At 42.8% G+C, this 15,101-nt stretch overlaps 1 protein-coding gene across 2 annotated transcripts in view; it reads right to left on the reverse strand.

Moving 5' to 3' along the window:
• DNAH3 (dynein axonemal heavy chain 3) overlaps positions 1–15,101 on the reverse strand; it is a 249,056-nt gene that overhangs the window by 8,186 nt on the left and 225,769 nt on the right. For both annotated transcript variants that reach the window (XM_059881557.1, XM_059881556.1), the window contains exons 54-58: positions 12,302–12,546; positions 9,336–9,452; positions 5,856–6,010; positions 4,864–5,031; positions 2,148–2,290 (exon numbers count right to left, since the gene is read on the reverse strand). In XM_059881557.1, coding sequence (XP_059737540.1) covers positions 2,148–2,290; positions 4,864–5,031; positions 5,856–6,010; positions 9,336–9,452; positions 12,302–12,546 — 828 coding nt within the window. The remainder of the gene's footprint in view (positions 1–2,147; positions 2,291–4,863; positions 5,032–5,855; positions 6,011–9,335; positions 9,453–12,301; positions 12,547–15,101) is intronic.

Here is a 15,101-nt window from a genome sequence, read left to right on the forward strand (position 1 = left end):
CTAGATTGTTGTTACTGTAAATAACATTACTAGAAGGCAATGGCCACCTACTCCAGTACTCTTGCCTGGAAACTCCCATGGATGGAGGAGCCTGGTAGGCTGCAGTCCATGGGGGTCGCAAAGAGTTGGACACAACTGAGCGACTTCACTTTCACTTTTCACTTTCATGCATTGAAGAAGGAAATGGCAACCCACTCCAATGTTCTTGCCTGGAGAATCCCAGGGACGGGGGAGCCTGGTGGGCTTCCATCTATGGGGTCGCACAGAGTTGGACACGACTGAAGCAACTTAGCAGCAGCAGGGACATCCATCTATAGCAAACTTTGCAGAGACTTATAATGATATTCTTAGTAAAAGTAGAACTTCTGGGTCAAAGGGTAATGCAGTTTTAAGGCTTCTTTGTTTTAAAAACAAAATTCTTTTTATAGACTATGAGGTTCATGCCTACCTGAGAAAAGGTAGCTGAAGGGGCAGCCTAAAATATTCTAAGATCATCTGCCTTTGTCTCTGGCCTCTATTGTGGGGACTCACCAAGTCCAGGGGGACCTGAGAGTGCCAATGAATCTGCTACCAGAGAGAGCTTGTCATGTCCAAAGATTTATGGAATCCTAGCCAAATGGATATGAGAATGCTTAAACCCAAGAAACAGATTCCTGAATGTGTAACCATTAATTTATATTAAGAGGAATTTAAGGTTCAAACACGTTATTGGTGTATATACTTGGCTGAGGAGTTAAGAGCAAAACTACGCTCTGAGGGATTATACCACAGACCTCTATTAAACCTAAAGAGCTACTTGCAAAAGTTCTATTTCTATTCTTGCAACTATGAGCTCTGCTAGTTTCAAGATTTTTAGTACTCAAGGAGGAAAGTTTGCCCTAGAAGGCGCAATAATGGTTCCCCTGAACTGGAAGCTGAACTGTCATTCTGGGCTTCTCATACCACTAGGTGAATAGGCAAAAAAAAAAAAAAAAAAGAGGGTAATGAGAAGGTATGTTGCAGTATTGCCCAATGTAATTAATCCTGAGCAGCACTGAAATATAAGTGCTGTTACACTCTTCTCTTACATTATAATGGCCAGTGGTAAAGACTAGTGAAAGTCACTCAGTTGTGTCTGAGTCTTTGCAACCCTATGGACAGCACAGTCCATGGAATTCTCCAGGCCGGAATATTGGAGTGGGTAGCCTGTTCCCTTCTCCAAGGGATCTTCCCAACCCAGGGATCAAACCCAGGTCTCCTGCATTGCAGGTGGATTCTTTACCAGCTGAGCCACCAGGGAAGCCCAAGAATACTGGAGTGGGTAGCCTATCCCTTCTCCAGTGGATCTTCCTGACCCAGGAATTGAAGCGGGGTCTCCTGCATTGCAGGTGGATTTTTTACCAACTGAGCTACTAAGAAATCCCAAAGGCTAGTGAAGGTGACTGTAATCACCAAGAGCTCCAATGAGCTTAGGGGCAAATGAATGGCAAAGAAGGAAAGTCATTGGCCTCGTGTCTGGATGAATGAGGACTGCATCCTATCATACCAAGGTATTGACTCAGTCAGCAACCTTAACTCACACTCTGTATTTTGCTTGGTTACCCATATGGCCAACTGACTACTGACTCTAGAGAGTAACACTAAAACTAAGGGGCTAATCAATTCTTAGATGAAATTCTTCCAGTTCCCTTGTCTTTCAGAGTCAGGGCTATCCCTTTATGCAATGACCATTGAGCAAAAACGGAGACAGCAGCATTTGGAGTCTGTGGTCGCAGGTTCAGACATGTGGTGTATGTGCTTGGTTGAGGAGCCAATGGACATAAGACTATTGTGTGATTTGAATGCAAAGGCTTGAGTGGTACTTGGAGCCATATCTGGTAATAAAGGCTCAATAAAAGTGGCTTTAATGATTATGTTCACCATTAGCCTTTTGGTTTTAACCCCACTTAACAGATGTCACGTGAATGAATAAGAGCAAATGAATAGAAGGAATGATTTAACCCTGGACCAACACATGCTGGGATGCCCCTATTTATTGGCCTTCCTGCAGGTAGGGCATACCAACTCTGCACAGCAACCTTTATCAAGTGTCCTTTCTAGTCACTGCCTATTAGATCCTTCCCCTCACACTCTAACTCCCAGGATCCAAGTAAGACCATATAGCCCACCTGTTGAATCTGATGAGCTCTTGCCTTAAGACAGTGTTCATGGATTCTTCATAGACCACAGGGTACAACTTCATGACCAACTCCAAGTCAAATTCATTGGGAAGCTTGGAGAGTATGTCCTGGGCCAGATCCTCAACCACTTCCTTAAAGTGTAAGCATTAGAGAGGTGAATGAGAAACAAGGCCCCTGGGCTGTGACTTTGTCCAGGTAAACCTAAGGCAGTGAGCATTTGTCTTTTTAAACTTAGTCTATAGGAGCTTTTTTGGAACTTTCCTACAGAAGCCAATTCTGCCTTGAAGGTATGGAGGCTACCCTTGCTGGCCCCAGACTTAGGGAGGACATTGCCTCTAAGCCAAACAATGAGAGTCCTGTTCTCATGGCCAGAGTGAAGGCCTGAGGGTTGGACAGGGAATTCCTGCTCAGCCAGCCAGGTAGCCTCAGGGAAGTGCTGAACCCTGCAGAGCTTCTCCAGTCTTCAAGGTCACTCCTGGGAGACAATCTCCCAAGGCTCTCATAGCCAGCTCCTTAAGAACCAGCTCCTGGTACAGATGGGACTTTGCTCAGAGCCAGTGACGTGGACATCTGGGAAGGCAGTAGACCATTCCTCAGCATTGAGCAAGAATAGCCCAGTGAATTTAGCCAAGTAAGGAATGGACAAGGCCTAGAGGAAGAGTAGGAAGAGGAGTAGGAGGACCTGAATGGGAGACACACACAGCTCTGCCACGCTGTGACTCTGGGAAGCTGGAATGTATACTTCTTCCCCCCTTCCCACTGTGAGAGCTATTTCCTTTCCTAAGTTGAGACACACAAACCAGGCTGCTTTATCTTCACATGTATTACCATTTATGGTACTATGAACCAAATCAAGAAACCAAATTGAATCATCCCTTGGAATCCACTAGGAATTGGTTGCAGAACCAAAATCCACAGATGCTCAAGTCCCTTATGTATAATGGTGTAGTATTTGCATATAGCCTACACACATCTCTCCTTCCCTTCATACTTTAAATCATTTACAGATTACTTATATTACCTAAAATAATGTAAATGCTATATAAATAGTGGTAAATACAATGTAAATGTCATGTAATAGCTGCTGAAGTGAGGCAAATCCAAGTTTTGCTTTTTGGAACTTTTTGGAAATTTTTTTCTGAATATTTCCAATCTTGGTCAAACTCAAGGATGCAAAACCTGCAGCTATGCAAAGCCAACTGTATGCAAAATCCACAGCTAAGAAAAGTTGAACATGGGGTGGCTTAGAACTTGGAGAAGAGAAGAAAAGGAAAAGAGAGAACAGGACAGAGTCAGGAGATGTGGTTTTGGATCTGGCACTGCCTCTGGGTTTACGAGTGCCTTGACGTGGGTCACTTCTTATACGGCTCATTTTGCCCTCATCTGTAGACCAAGTGAAATGATCATAGGAGGCACCCAAAATGATTCCAGGTGTCTCCAATATTGGAGAAATAATATTGAATCACATGGTGAGAAAGTCACTCTTGTCAAGTTTTAGCCACCTTTTTCTTTTCATTCCCTTCAAGGAGAAAGTCTCAGGTCAGGTCAGGTCAGTTCAGTTCAGTTCAGTCACTCAGTTGTGTCTGACTCTTTGGGACCCCATGAATCACAGCACGCCAGGCCTCCCTGTCCATCACCAACTCCCGGAGTTCACTCAAACTCATGTCCATCGAGTCAGTGATGCCATCCAGCCATCTCATCCTCTGTCATCCCCTTCTCCTCCTGCCCCCAATCCCTCCCAGCATCAGTCTTTTCCAATGAGTCAACTCTTCGCATGACGTGACCAAAGTTTCAGCTTTAGCATCATTCCTTCCAAAGAACACCCAGGACTGATTTCTTTTAAAATGAACTGGTTGGATCTCCTTGCAGTCCAAGGGACTGTCAAGAGTCTTCTCCAACACCACAGTTAAAAAGCATCAATTCTTCGGCACTCAGCTTTCTTCACAGTCCAACTCTCACATTCATACATGACCACTCGAAAAACCATAGCCTTGACTAGATGGACATTTGTTGGCAAAGTAATGTCTCTGCTTTTGAATATGCTATCTAGGTTGGTCATAACTTTTCTTCCAAAGAGTAAGTGTCTTTTAATTTCATGGCTGCAGTCACCATCTGCAGTGATTTTGGAGCCCAGAAAAATAAAGTCTGACACTGTTTCCACTGTTTCCCCATCTATTTCCCATGAAGTGATGGGACCAGATGCCATGATCTTCACTTTCTGAATGTTAAGGTCAGGACTAATTAAATGTTCTGTAACACTTGTTGATCCTCCTCTTTTCCCAAGGAGCCAGCAAGACCCCAGCAGCAGCAGCCGGAAGAACCTAATAATGTTTAGCCTTCATTTTCTTTTTGTGGCTGTCATGACTTTATCGAAATGGTACTGGATTTGTTTTCAGTTACAATCCTGATGTGCAGTTTTTAAAATGTTTTCAAGCAAAAGAGATTTGTTTTAAAATATTATGTAAATGGAGTATAGATGATATGTGGCTGTAACAATGAATCATGAAGGTTATACAGGAATGACTGACATTTTAAGAAACTAGTTCAGTATTTAAGGGCTCTCAACAGTTAAGACCAGAGCATCCATGCCCTTCCTCAGGGGTCTGCCACGCCTCTGCTTTTCTTCCTTCTTGGTCATCACCCATAATCCTGCATGCCCACTAGAGGGAAGATTGCCTAGGAAATTGAATTCAAGCCTGGTTACCTGAGGGGACTTGCCACTCCCTCCTGACTGCCTAGGGAGGGTCAGGAGCACCCCTTGAAATAGCTGGTTGGTTTCCTGGTTGTCTTTGGTGATGTCAGCATTCTCATGGAGGCCAAACACTTCTGGGTGGGCTGTGATAGGGAGGTTCCTGAGATAGTCGATATACGACTGGAAAGAAAATCTTCAGTTAATGTAAGTTCAGGCTCTTGGGCTCCCACAGATCACCCAGGGTTTGGCCAGACCAGACCCACATAGAAATCACACTGTTTTGGTAGCACAGGCCATACACACACACATGCACACATCATCAGGGCCAAGACATTCACAAGCTTTCCCTCCTACAGGTTTCTGAACAGTGAGTATAAATATGAAGGTAGATGGGTTATCTCCCCTCCCACCTCTGCTGGCTTCCCTCCTGCTTTACCAGCAGTCTTGGCCTTGGAGACAAAATTAGATTTGGATTCAGACAGAACTGGATTTGGGTCCTAGCTCCATCTTAAACTAATTGTGTAACGCTGATCTAGTCACCCAAAAGCCCCGTTTCCGTATCTGCAAATGGGAAGATAAATGAGGTTATGAAGAAATAAGGCCTTGGTATATAACAGGTACTCAATAAAAGCAAGCCCTTTTCATCCTTCAGATCTCGTTTTCTTCTTCCATTTATCATTCTCCCATTCAGTTTTTCTGTCCCTCCCTGTGCTACCTTCTGAACCTTTGGTTTCAAGTAGCAGTTTCCAACCTGTTCACCAGCAAAGCTTCATCTTAACCATCCCTTCCTTTTTCCCCCAGATGGACCCCATATTTTGAAAGATCTTATCTACCAAATGCCTAGGATTCACTAGATAGTAATAAGGTCTGTCTTGTAGGCTTTTTGGAAGATTCGAAATAGCTTATGGACCCAAGTCAGGAAACCCAAGCTATCCCTGGGCCCTCCTTGGATACAACTGCAACCGTAGCCACATGGAGGCTGGCAAGCTCCTCCTGCCCCTTACCTGGTAGGAGCCATGAGGAGGGATGTAGTAAGTGTCTCCAGGAGCAAGAAAGTAATGGTCCTGCTCGATTTCCTTACAGTAGAACGTGGACAGAAGGGATAGCAGGAGCCTCCTATCTTTGTCATCCGTTACTCTGCCTCCATAATTACATTCCCCTGGGGATAGCCAACAGAAGAAGTTGAATCCATAATGAACTTGGTCATTAATCTAAAACAGAGGATTCCTCCAGCCAACAATGAGACACAGGGTTGCTAAAAACCATGCTCAGCTTAGTTTAAGACCAGACCTTTTGGGTATTATGGTTGCTACAAAAATAATACATGTTCCTATATTAGAATTTAGAAAATAGCAATAAACTGAAATAAAAGCAATACTGTCACCAATTATTTCAACTAATGTAACTGTTAACATTTAGGCATCTTCCAGATATTCGTCTGGACATTTGTGTATCTGTCTACATATATGTGAAAAGCAGCATAGAAATGTGGTTCAGGGTAAGAACTGTGGCATGAGACAGTACTGAGTTCCAATTTCAGCCAATTTCTAGGCTCCAACTTTTGCCACTTATTAGCAGTTTCTCATCTGTCAGTAAGAGATAACTGCATACCCATCTTACATGGTTGTGGTTAACAATACTTATAAAACATTTAGCACAATGCTTGGCATATAGAAGACATTCAATTATCACTTTCACAAATTTAGAAAATTGAGATTATCCATAGACACTGCTTTGGGATATGACTCTCCTACCCCCATCCCCATGATCAACATCATTCTCTGTAACTCAGGTTTCTACACTCAGATTTCTACAAAAAGAATTAGGTAATTCTTTTGAGGAGACAGCAACCCCGGATGCATTTTCTAGCTGGATCAGATTCAATAGTGTGTGTGTTACCTGATATTTGGAAGTTGGGAACAACACATTAATTTGAAAGGAAAAGACACATCTGTGTGTGTGTGTGTGTGCGCGCACATGCAAAGCCTCTCCTGAAGGGGGGGTTCACTTCCAATTCCAACCATGCTAGGAGAGGGCAGGTCTATGGACATGAAGCAGGAAGTACGACAAGTTGGAGAGGCCTCAGCTTCTCTTGGCACTGGAGGGGTCTAAATGACTAAGAGGAACATCTTGGTGGCTCATAATGGGAGAAGTAAGAGACTAAGGGGACGTTTATACCTACTGAGTAATAATTTGAGCCCTACAGAAACTGCTTTACCTTAAACCACCACCCTCAGGCCTTCAGCAAAATTTAGTGTGAACACTATAGTTTGTCCCAGCTGTAAGTAGGTTTATGACGACACTAAACTACAACATTAAAGGGAGAGTGGTTCCCCCTGAAGTCAGCCTGGCAGTGCTAGAAGGGACCAAAGAGGGACTACAGGTGAAGGAAAACCTGAAGTGCAGGGTCATGGTCAGGGTGCCACCACCACCCCCTCGTCAGCAAAGTCTACTTCAGGGGGTACCCTTAAGGCCCTGGGTTTTATGTTTATGAAGGAAGGTGCATTTCTTTACTTATATATCTCTTCTTTACAGCAAGAACACAAGTTTCTACAGAAACAGGATACGTCTTATATCTCTTCAAGATTTCCCATTGGCTCTGCCACAGGGCTGGGGGTACCAGACTAAGAATGTATTCGACTTCAGTCCATCTATTTAGATCACCACTCTTCAAACAAGACCTATCTCTTTGGTTAGTTTGTCTCTTGGTCTCGGAGCTCTGATAGTCATCTCTATCTGGTTCGTCTTTCCTTCCAGGCACATAGGAAGGTTACCCTTCCCTTCTCCTACACTTCCCTCACTACACTTCTTGCAGTGAGGTGTGGCCAGGTGACAACTTCTTGCATATTTAATTCCCAACATGAGCTCTTCAGTGCTACCCCTGTGGCAGTGACCACACAAGTATACGTTGAGATGGTGGCATCAAAAGTTGGTACAGCCTTTGCCAACTGTGCCTCTGATAGACAATTACAATGAACAGAGACCCTCGCCAGTTCACACTGGACGTGTTTAACAGGATGGGCAAGAAATAGACCTTTGGTGTCTTACATCCTTGAGATTTGGAGACTGCTTGTCATCTCAGCCTAACTAGGCTATCCTGATTGGTACAGTTGGAAAGTGACTATCCTCAGGCCAGCTGGCACAACTGGGGTGGGTTGGTTTATGAGCTGCCAGGCAGTCCAACACTAAGACCACATCCCAGGACACTTATGCACTCATTCTGTGATCTGAAGAAGAGCTCTGGGATGTGCTTCTGTGTGGCCTGGAATAATGGGAATATGGCTCACTTATTTGGAAAAGTTCTTTCACCAAACTAAAATCCACTGAACTTATGTTGTGTATGTCACTTGGGGTTTTGTTTTAGGGGACACTGTGCTGAAGTAAGGTCTGTGTCACCTTGTACTTTAAACTGAATTTAATCACTCTAAAGCAGAATTTCTGAATCTTGGCATGATTGACGTGTTGTACACTGAGTAGTTCTGTGTTGTAGGGGGCTGTCCTGTGCATTGAGGATGTTTAGCAGCATCCTGGCCTCTACCCAGTAGAACATCCATTTAGTTGTGACAACAAAAAATGTCTCTTCAATTTGTCAAATGTCCCTTAGGAGGTAAAATCACCCTTAGCTGAGAACCCCTGTGCTAAGATCTTGGTTTTTTCAGCTGTAAAACAGGGTCACTAACATGAAGCTTATCAGATTACTGTGAAAACTGAATAATGTAGATAATGCACCTGACATTTGACTGGGGAAAGGATCCAGAGTTGAGGGAGGAACTTGTATGTGACCTTGAAGATGCCCAGGTTTTTCTTTTGAGCTGCACTTTGACTTTTGGCCATAGTAACCTACTCATTTAGCCCATCTAAATTAGCCCATTTTATCTCCTCTCTCTAGGATTACATGGTATTTTTCTTGAAGGCAGTGACCCAGTTTTATATATTTACATTCTTCCATATTATGTACTGGTATATATTGATGATACAGCTGATGAATTGCTTTAATACAAACCAGCAAGGGTCATTTTCACCTCAGGGTATCTCTGCTGGGAGCACTCGCCTTCTTTTTTCACCACCCACTCCCACTTTCTTCTTCCAGTAGTAAAACTCCTACTTATCCCTCAAAACCATCTTTAATGCCTTAAGGAAGTTATCCCTAATCATCCCACCCCATATCTGAAATTTAATCATTGTGCTGCCTTTCTACATTATAAATGTTCCTCTTATTGAACTTACCACTGTATTGTCATTTATTTTGTTATATTTCTCTCCCTTTGTAGACTGTGCACCACTTAAGAGGAGGGATTAATCTTGATTTTTTGGTATGTTGTTTTTTTGTTTTATAATATCCAGCATGGTGACCAGCATCAGTAAGAGTTCAATGTTTGTTGAAGGCATAAGTGAGTAAACGAATGGAGCTGGGAGCAGAGGAGCAGGAAGGTGGAGCATAATTGTGGAGGTTTGTGGTTGTCAAAACCTCCTCCCATAAATACCTGTCAGGTAGGTCAGAGCATCAAATGGCACCTCCTTGTAATCATTCAGAAACATCTGGATCTGTCGCATACTAATCCTCAGGTCAGATTCATTGAATTCATAAGGAATATTCCAACCTGCATGAGGCAAAGATGAATTAGATGCTTCAGGATGAGAGTTCTAAATTCCCACTCAGAGATTGGGCTGGTGAAGTTAAACATCATCATGGATCAAGAGCCTCTTTTCAGTCCCATGAATATTAAGCACCTTGCCAACTATTAGCTTTGGTATTTACTGTCAGCGTGGGAGACATTCTGCTGAAAAAAAAATCCATTCTAAAGTCAATTACTTTATGGATCTCCCCATTTGTTAAGGAAGATGTTACCATCCTGGGATTTGTGAAATAGGATTACTCACTCTGGCTGGAATACCATGGTAACGTATAGAACGCCAAAAACAACACTAAAGCATAGGTTTAGTGGGAAAGGAAATGCAACCCACTCCAGTATTCTTGCCTGGAGAATCCCATGGACAGAGGAACCTGGAAGGCTACAGTCCATGGGATTGCAAGAGTCAGATACGACTTAGTGACTAGGTAGAGAGCAGTATCTGTGATTGGGCAATACTAAGTTAGCTTTGAGAATTCCCCTCCTTCCACTGTATTTCCAAAGTTTATAATGATAAATGCCCAGTGGGGCTATCAGTTCAGTTCAATTCAGTCCGACTCTTTGAGACCCCATGAATCGCAGCACGCCAGGCCTCCCTGTCCATCACCAACTCCCAGAGTTCACTCAAACTCATGTCCATCGAGTTGGTGATGCCATCCAGCCACCTCATCCTCTGTCGTCCCCTTCTCCTCCTGCCCCCAATCCCTCCCAGCATCAATCTTTTCCAATGAGTCAACTCTTCGCAAGAGGTGGCCAAAGTATTGGAGTTTCAGCTTCAGCATCAGTCCTTCCAATGAACACCCAGGACTGATCTCCTTTTCGATGGACTGGTTGGATCTCTTTGCAGTCCAAGGGACTCGCAAGAGTCTTCTCCAACACCACAGTTCAAAAGCATCAATTCTTCGGCGCTCAGCTTTCTTCACAGTCCAACTCTCACATCCATACATGACCACTGGAAAAACCATAGCCTTGACTAGATGGACCTTTGTTGGCAAAGTAATATCTCTGCTTTTCAATATGCTATCTAGGTTGGTCATAACTTTCCTTCCAAGGAGTAAGCGTCTTTTAATTTCATGGCTGCAATCACCATCTACAGTGATTTTGGAGCCCCCCCAAAATAAAGTCTGACACTGTTTCCACTGTTTCCCCATCTATTTCCCATGAAGTGACAGGTTGTTTCCAAGGCAAACCATTCAATATCACGGTAATCCAAGCCTATGCCCCAACCAGTAATGCTGAAGAAGCTGAAGTTGAACAGTTCTATGAAGATCTACAAGACTTTTTAGAACTAACACCCAAAAAAGATGTCCTTTTCATTATAGGGGACTGGAATGCAAAAGTAGGCAGTCAAGAAATATCTGCAGTAACAGGCAAATTTGGCCATGGAGTACAGAATGAAGCAGGGCAAAGGCTAATAGAGTGGGGCTATACAAGTCACATAAATGTATGAAGCAGGCCTGATGTAAGACAGTAGGGTGTGGCGGGACCTGCATTCAATGGAGATGTTTCATTTCCTCCCAAATAATTCACATTCAAATTAAACACAACAAAAACCTGGATTTCCCTGGTGGCCTAGTGACTAAGAGCCTGCCTGCCAACGCAGGGGACACAGGTTTGCTCCCTGGTGTGGAAGATTCCGCGCGCAGTGGGGCAGCTAAGCCTGTGTGCCACAGCTACTGAGCCCGTACCTTAGAGCCGGTGCTCTGCAATGGGAGAAGCCACTGCCATGAAGAGTAGCCCTCACTCGCTGGAACTGGAGAAAACCCTCAGGCAGCAATGAAGAGCCAGTGCAGCCAACAATTATTTATTATTAATAAATAAATGAATAAATTTTAAAAAACCCAAAAACTTGTGTTCTGGCAAACAAACACAACTGGGCAGTTGACTATAAGCCAAATTGTTGTATGGATTTTGGGAGGTTAGGAATGGATGGAAGAATGTGGTGTGTGAGATGCAAGTGTAGAGGGAGTGTCCACTTTGGCTGTCTCATCCTTGAAACCCTAAGTGGAAGAGTCAGGTGGTATGGCGCTAACTGGGACAGGTAGAAGGAAAGAGAATGCTTGGAGAGAATCACCAAAACAATTTGCCTCCTTTGGTAACCCCCCAGAATTGCTAAGAATACCTTGGGGTGGGTCATTTCAAGAAAAGAATTGGAGGCAGCCCATGGGATTAATAATGAGAAAAATGATCCATGAGAAATGATATGAATATCCATCCATTCTCCATGAGAAAAATAATCCATCCTTAAAATCATGGTGACTTGGGATCTGTATTTAGTTTGATGATCTGTTCCAACAAGAATACTAAGTCACTTAAGTTAGGCCATGGATAGGTTACATTAATAAAGAAATTTATGTTTATTTTTTTCAAGGAGAAGCACAGACAGATTTCACAGTTGTATTTCTTTCACTGTTATGCACATGTATAGAGAGCAACCTAAACTGTTATAAATCACCTGGTAAACATTCCCTGCAGAATGGCCATTGTACCTAAGCCAGGCAAATACACACCAAAGGGAAGAGCTTTCAATCTTCTCATTATCACATAACTTCAGTAATTAGGAGACCTCTGATTCTGGGGCATCACCTCTTTCCCTGACCCTGATCCTAATCTGGCACAGACACTCAGTGAAATTAATTTCAGATAAACAACAAATCATATTTAGTATAAATATGCCCCAAATATTACATGGAATGTACTTATACCTTATCTTTTTTCTTACACCTTATTTTACTGGCAACCCTGACTACAAACTTGAATGCATTTCTGCATCTGTGTGATCTTTCCCCCAGCAATCCAGGTATGCTGTCACCTCTCACCTAGGGGTCCAAAGTTTCTCCTCTCTTGAACGATGGCATGGAAGAAGCAAAGGCCAAACAATAGCTTTTGCCACATCACTGCTTTGGTACAGCTTTGGAAGAACACAGGGTCTGAGATGGGGTCATTGAGGTAAGAGCGCAAAAGATTGGCCCGGAGCCCTTTAGGGGGCTCATTGGTCATTTTAATCCCATTCTGGAGGATGCTGACTGGAAACTTCTCTGATGGATAGCTGGTTAACCAGAGTCTAGAAAAGAAACAGATCCAATTATTTAGAGCAATGTAATACATATATTAAAAAACAGTAACAAAAAAATAGCTACCATTTTTTTAATACTCTAATAGATGTTGAACCCAATGCTGAGAATTTATGTCCCTTCATTTTCTTTAATCCTCACAGCCACCCTCTGATTTACCATCCCCTTTACCAGTGAGGAAACAGAGGTATAGCAAGGTCAAGTGGGGCTTTCAAGGACACACCTTGTTTCTTGCTTCCAGATTACTCACAGTCTTGCTGCTGGGGGTGTCAGGGGCAGGGTGGGGGGATGCGGAAGAGGCGAAGGGAAATGGGAGCTGAGGAGGGGAGAAAGGACAAGCAAACAGTGCCAAGAAGTTTTAAAATCTAGACTGCAGGGAGGGAGGGCAGTAATAGGCTGTGGGGATACATGGGGTGGGGAGAGCAGATGTCTGCAAACTACTGAGTCAAATCTAGCCTTAACCTATTTTTATAAATAAAGTTTTATTGGAACATGGCCACACCCCTTTATCTACAAATTATTTAGGGATGCTTTCATGCTACAACAGCTGAGTTGAATAGCTGCATTTGACAATATGGCCTGCAAAGCCTAAAATATTCACTATCTGGCCCCTTACAAGAAAAGTTTGCTGACTTCTGTCATAGAGGCCAGTGGCATTTGAAATGGGTCTTGAGAATACGGAAGATTTTTTTCCTTAAATAATAAAGTTTTACCTATGTCCATAAAAAAATGAGAACATAGGCAAAAGTATTTAGTAAGAAACATATATATATATAATTTTACCATCTACAGCTTGACATGTAAGCATATTGTTTTTCATTTGCTTTTCTTACTCAGGCTCAAGCTACATACATACTGTGGCATCTGTTTTGTTTCATTTTTGTGGGGTTGTTTTGTTAGACATTAGAAAGGTTTCCAACAGGCAGATTTGGGGGTGAAAAGTCATTAAAGACACAGGCTGAGCAACCACATGGAGGAAGAAAAGTTGGGGATGTGGTAAGGGCTGGTGGGCAGCCTGCTATGGTCCAAGTACAGGGCTCAGAGGGGCAGGAGAGGCCATAAACTGGTGGCCTATGACCTGACTTCAGTTTGCAGCTGGCTGATGTTTAACTCTCACCATGCAAACCAACATAATGCTGCAACATATTTTTGAAGTAGTTGCCAACTTTTACAAATCTAGGGCTTTCTTTTAAAATTCTGGCTTCCCTGGTGGCTCAGACGGTAAAGCGTCTGCCTACAATGTGGGAGACCCGGGTTGAATCCCTGGGTTGGGAAGATCCTCTGGAGAAGGCAATGGCAACCCACTCCAGTACTCTTGCCTGGAAAATCCCATGGATGGAGGAGCCTGGTAGACTACAGTCTATATGGGGTTGCAAAGAGTTAGACACGACTGAGTGACTTCACTTTCTTTCTTTAAAATTCTGGTTTCCCATCTTTCCTTTAAAATAATCAGAAAATCTGGACACAAGAGGCCTTCATGCCTGCTTGGCAACAGTTAGCTGTCACTGGGCAGGAGTAGCTCATCTCTACGGGGCATGTGCTTCTAGTTTACCACAGTCCCCACCACTCCCTACTGATATTCAACTGAGGCTGAATGCCCATGATGATAGCTACGGCAGTGTGGAAAGTGGAATATTTCTCGTGCCCAAATCCTCTTCAGTCATTCATGTTACATTGCTGGCTTGTGTAAGCACTTAGGCTTGTGACTTTGGGGTTAAGTTAAAAATGAAAGTGAAAGTGAAGTCGTTCAGTTGTGTCCGACTCTTTGCGATCCCATGGACTGTAGCCTACTAGGCTCCTCCATTCACGGAATTTTCCAGACAAGAGTACTGGAGCGGGTTGCCATTTCCTTCTCCAACTTTGGGGTCAAGAAGTCTTAGATGTCAACATGAATAATTTTTCTTCACTGAGTATGTAACTGATAATAAATGAAACAACTCAGCATCCCATACAAAATAGAATTCTTGAAATTAATGGATTCCCTCTTAAACTTCTACATTAATCTTGTATGAGCCTTACATGAATACAATCAACTATGGCCTAATCTGGCTTTGTAAATAAACACCAAACACTTTTCTATTTTCAGGCAGACATAACTAAAATAAAAATAACTAGCAAACTTTGTTGCCTAGTACAGGATTTGGCAAACTTTTCCTATGAAGGATCAAACAGTAAGTGGTTTAGACTTGGCATGCCATATGGTCTCTGTCACAATTACTTGAAGCATAGAAGCAGTTGTAGACAATACGTGAGTGAATATGATTATATTTCAATAAAACTATAACTCTATTTATAGACACTGAAATTTAATTTTATATAATTATCACATGTCATGAAATATTATTCTTCTTTCTATTTTTTCAACCATAAAAAAATGTAAAGCTATTCTTAGATTGTAAGCTATATAAACACAGGCTGCAGACTGGATTTGGACATAGTTTGCTCACCCCGGTCCAGAATAATTAGATCACTGAAAATCTAAGTTAAAAGACTTGAAAGCCTATCTGGTTCATTTCATCATTCTCTAAATGCAAAAATTTAGGCC

The sequence above is a fragment of the Bos taurus genome, chromosome 25 (genome assembly GCF_002263795.3).
Source record: "Bos taurus isolate L1 Dominette 01449 registration number 42190680 breed Hereford chromosome 25, ARS-UCD2.0, whole genome shotgun sequence".
NCBI lineage: Eukaryota > Metazoa > Chordata > Mammalia > Artiodactyla > Bovidae > Bos > Bos taurus.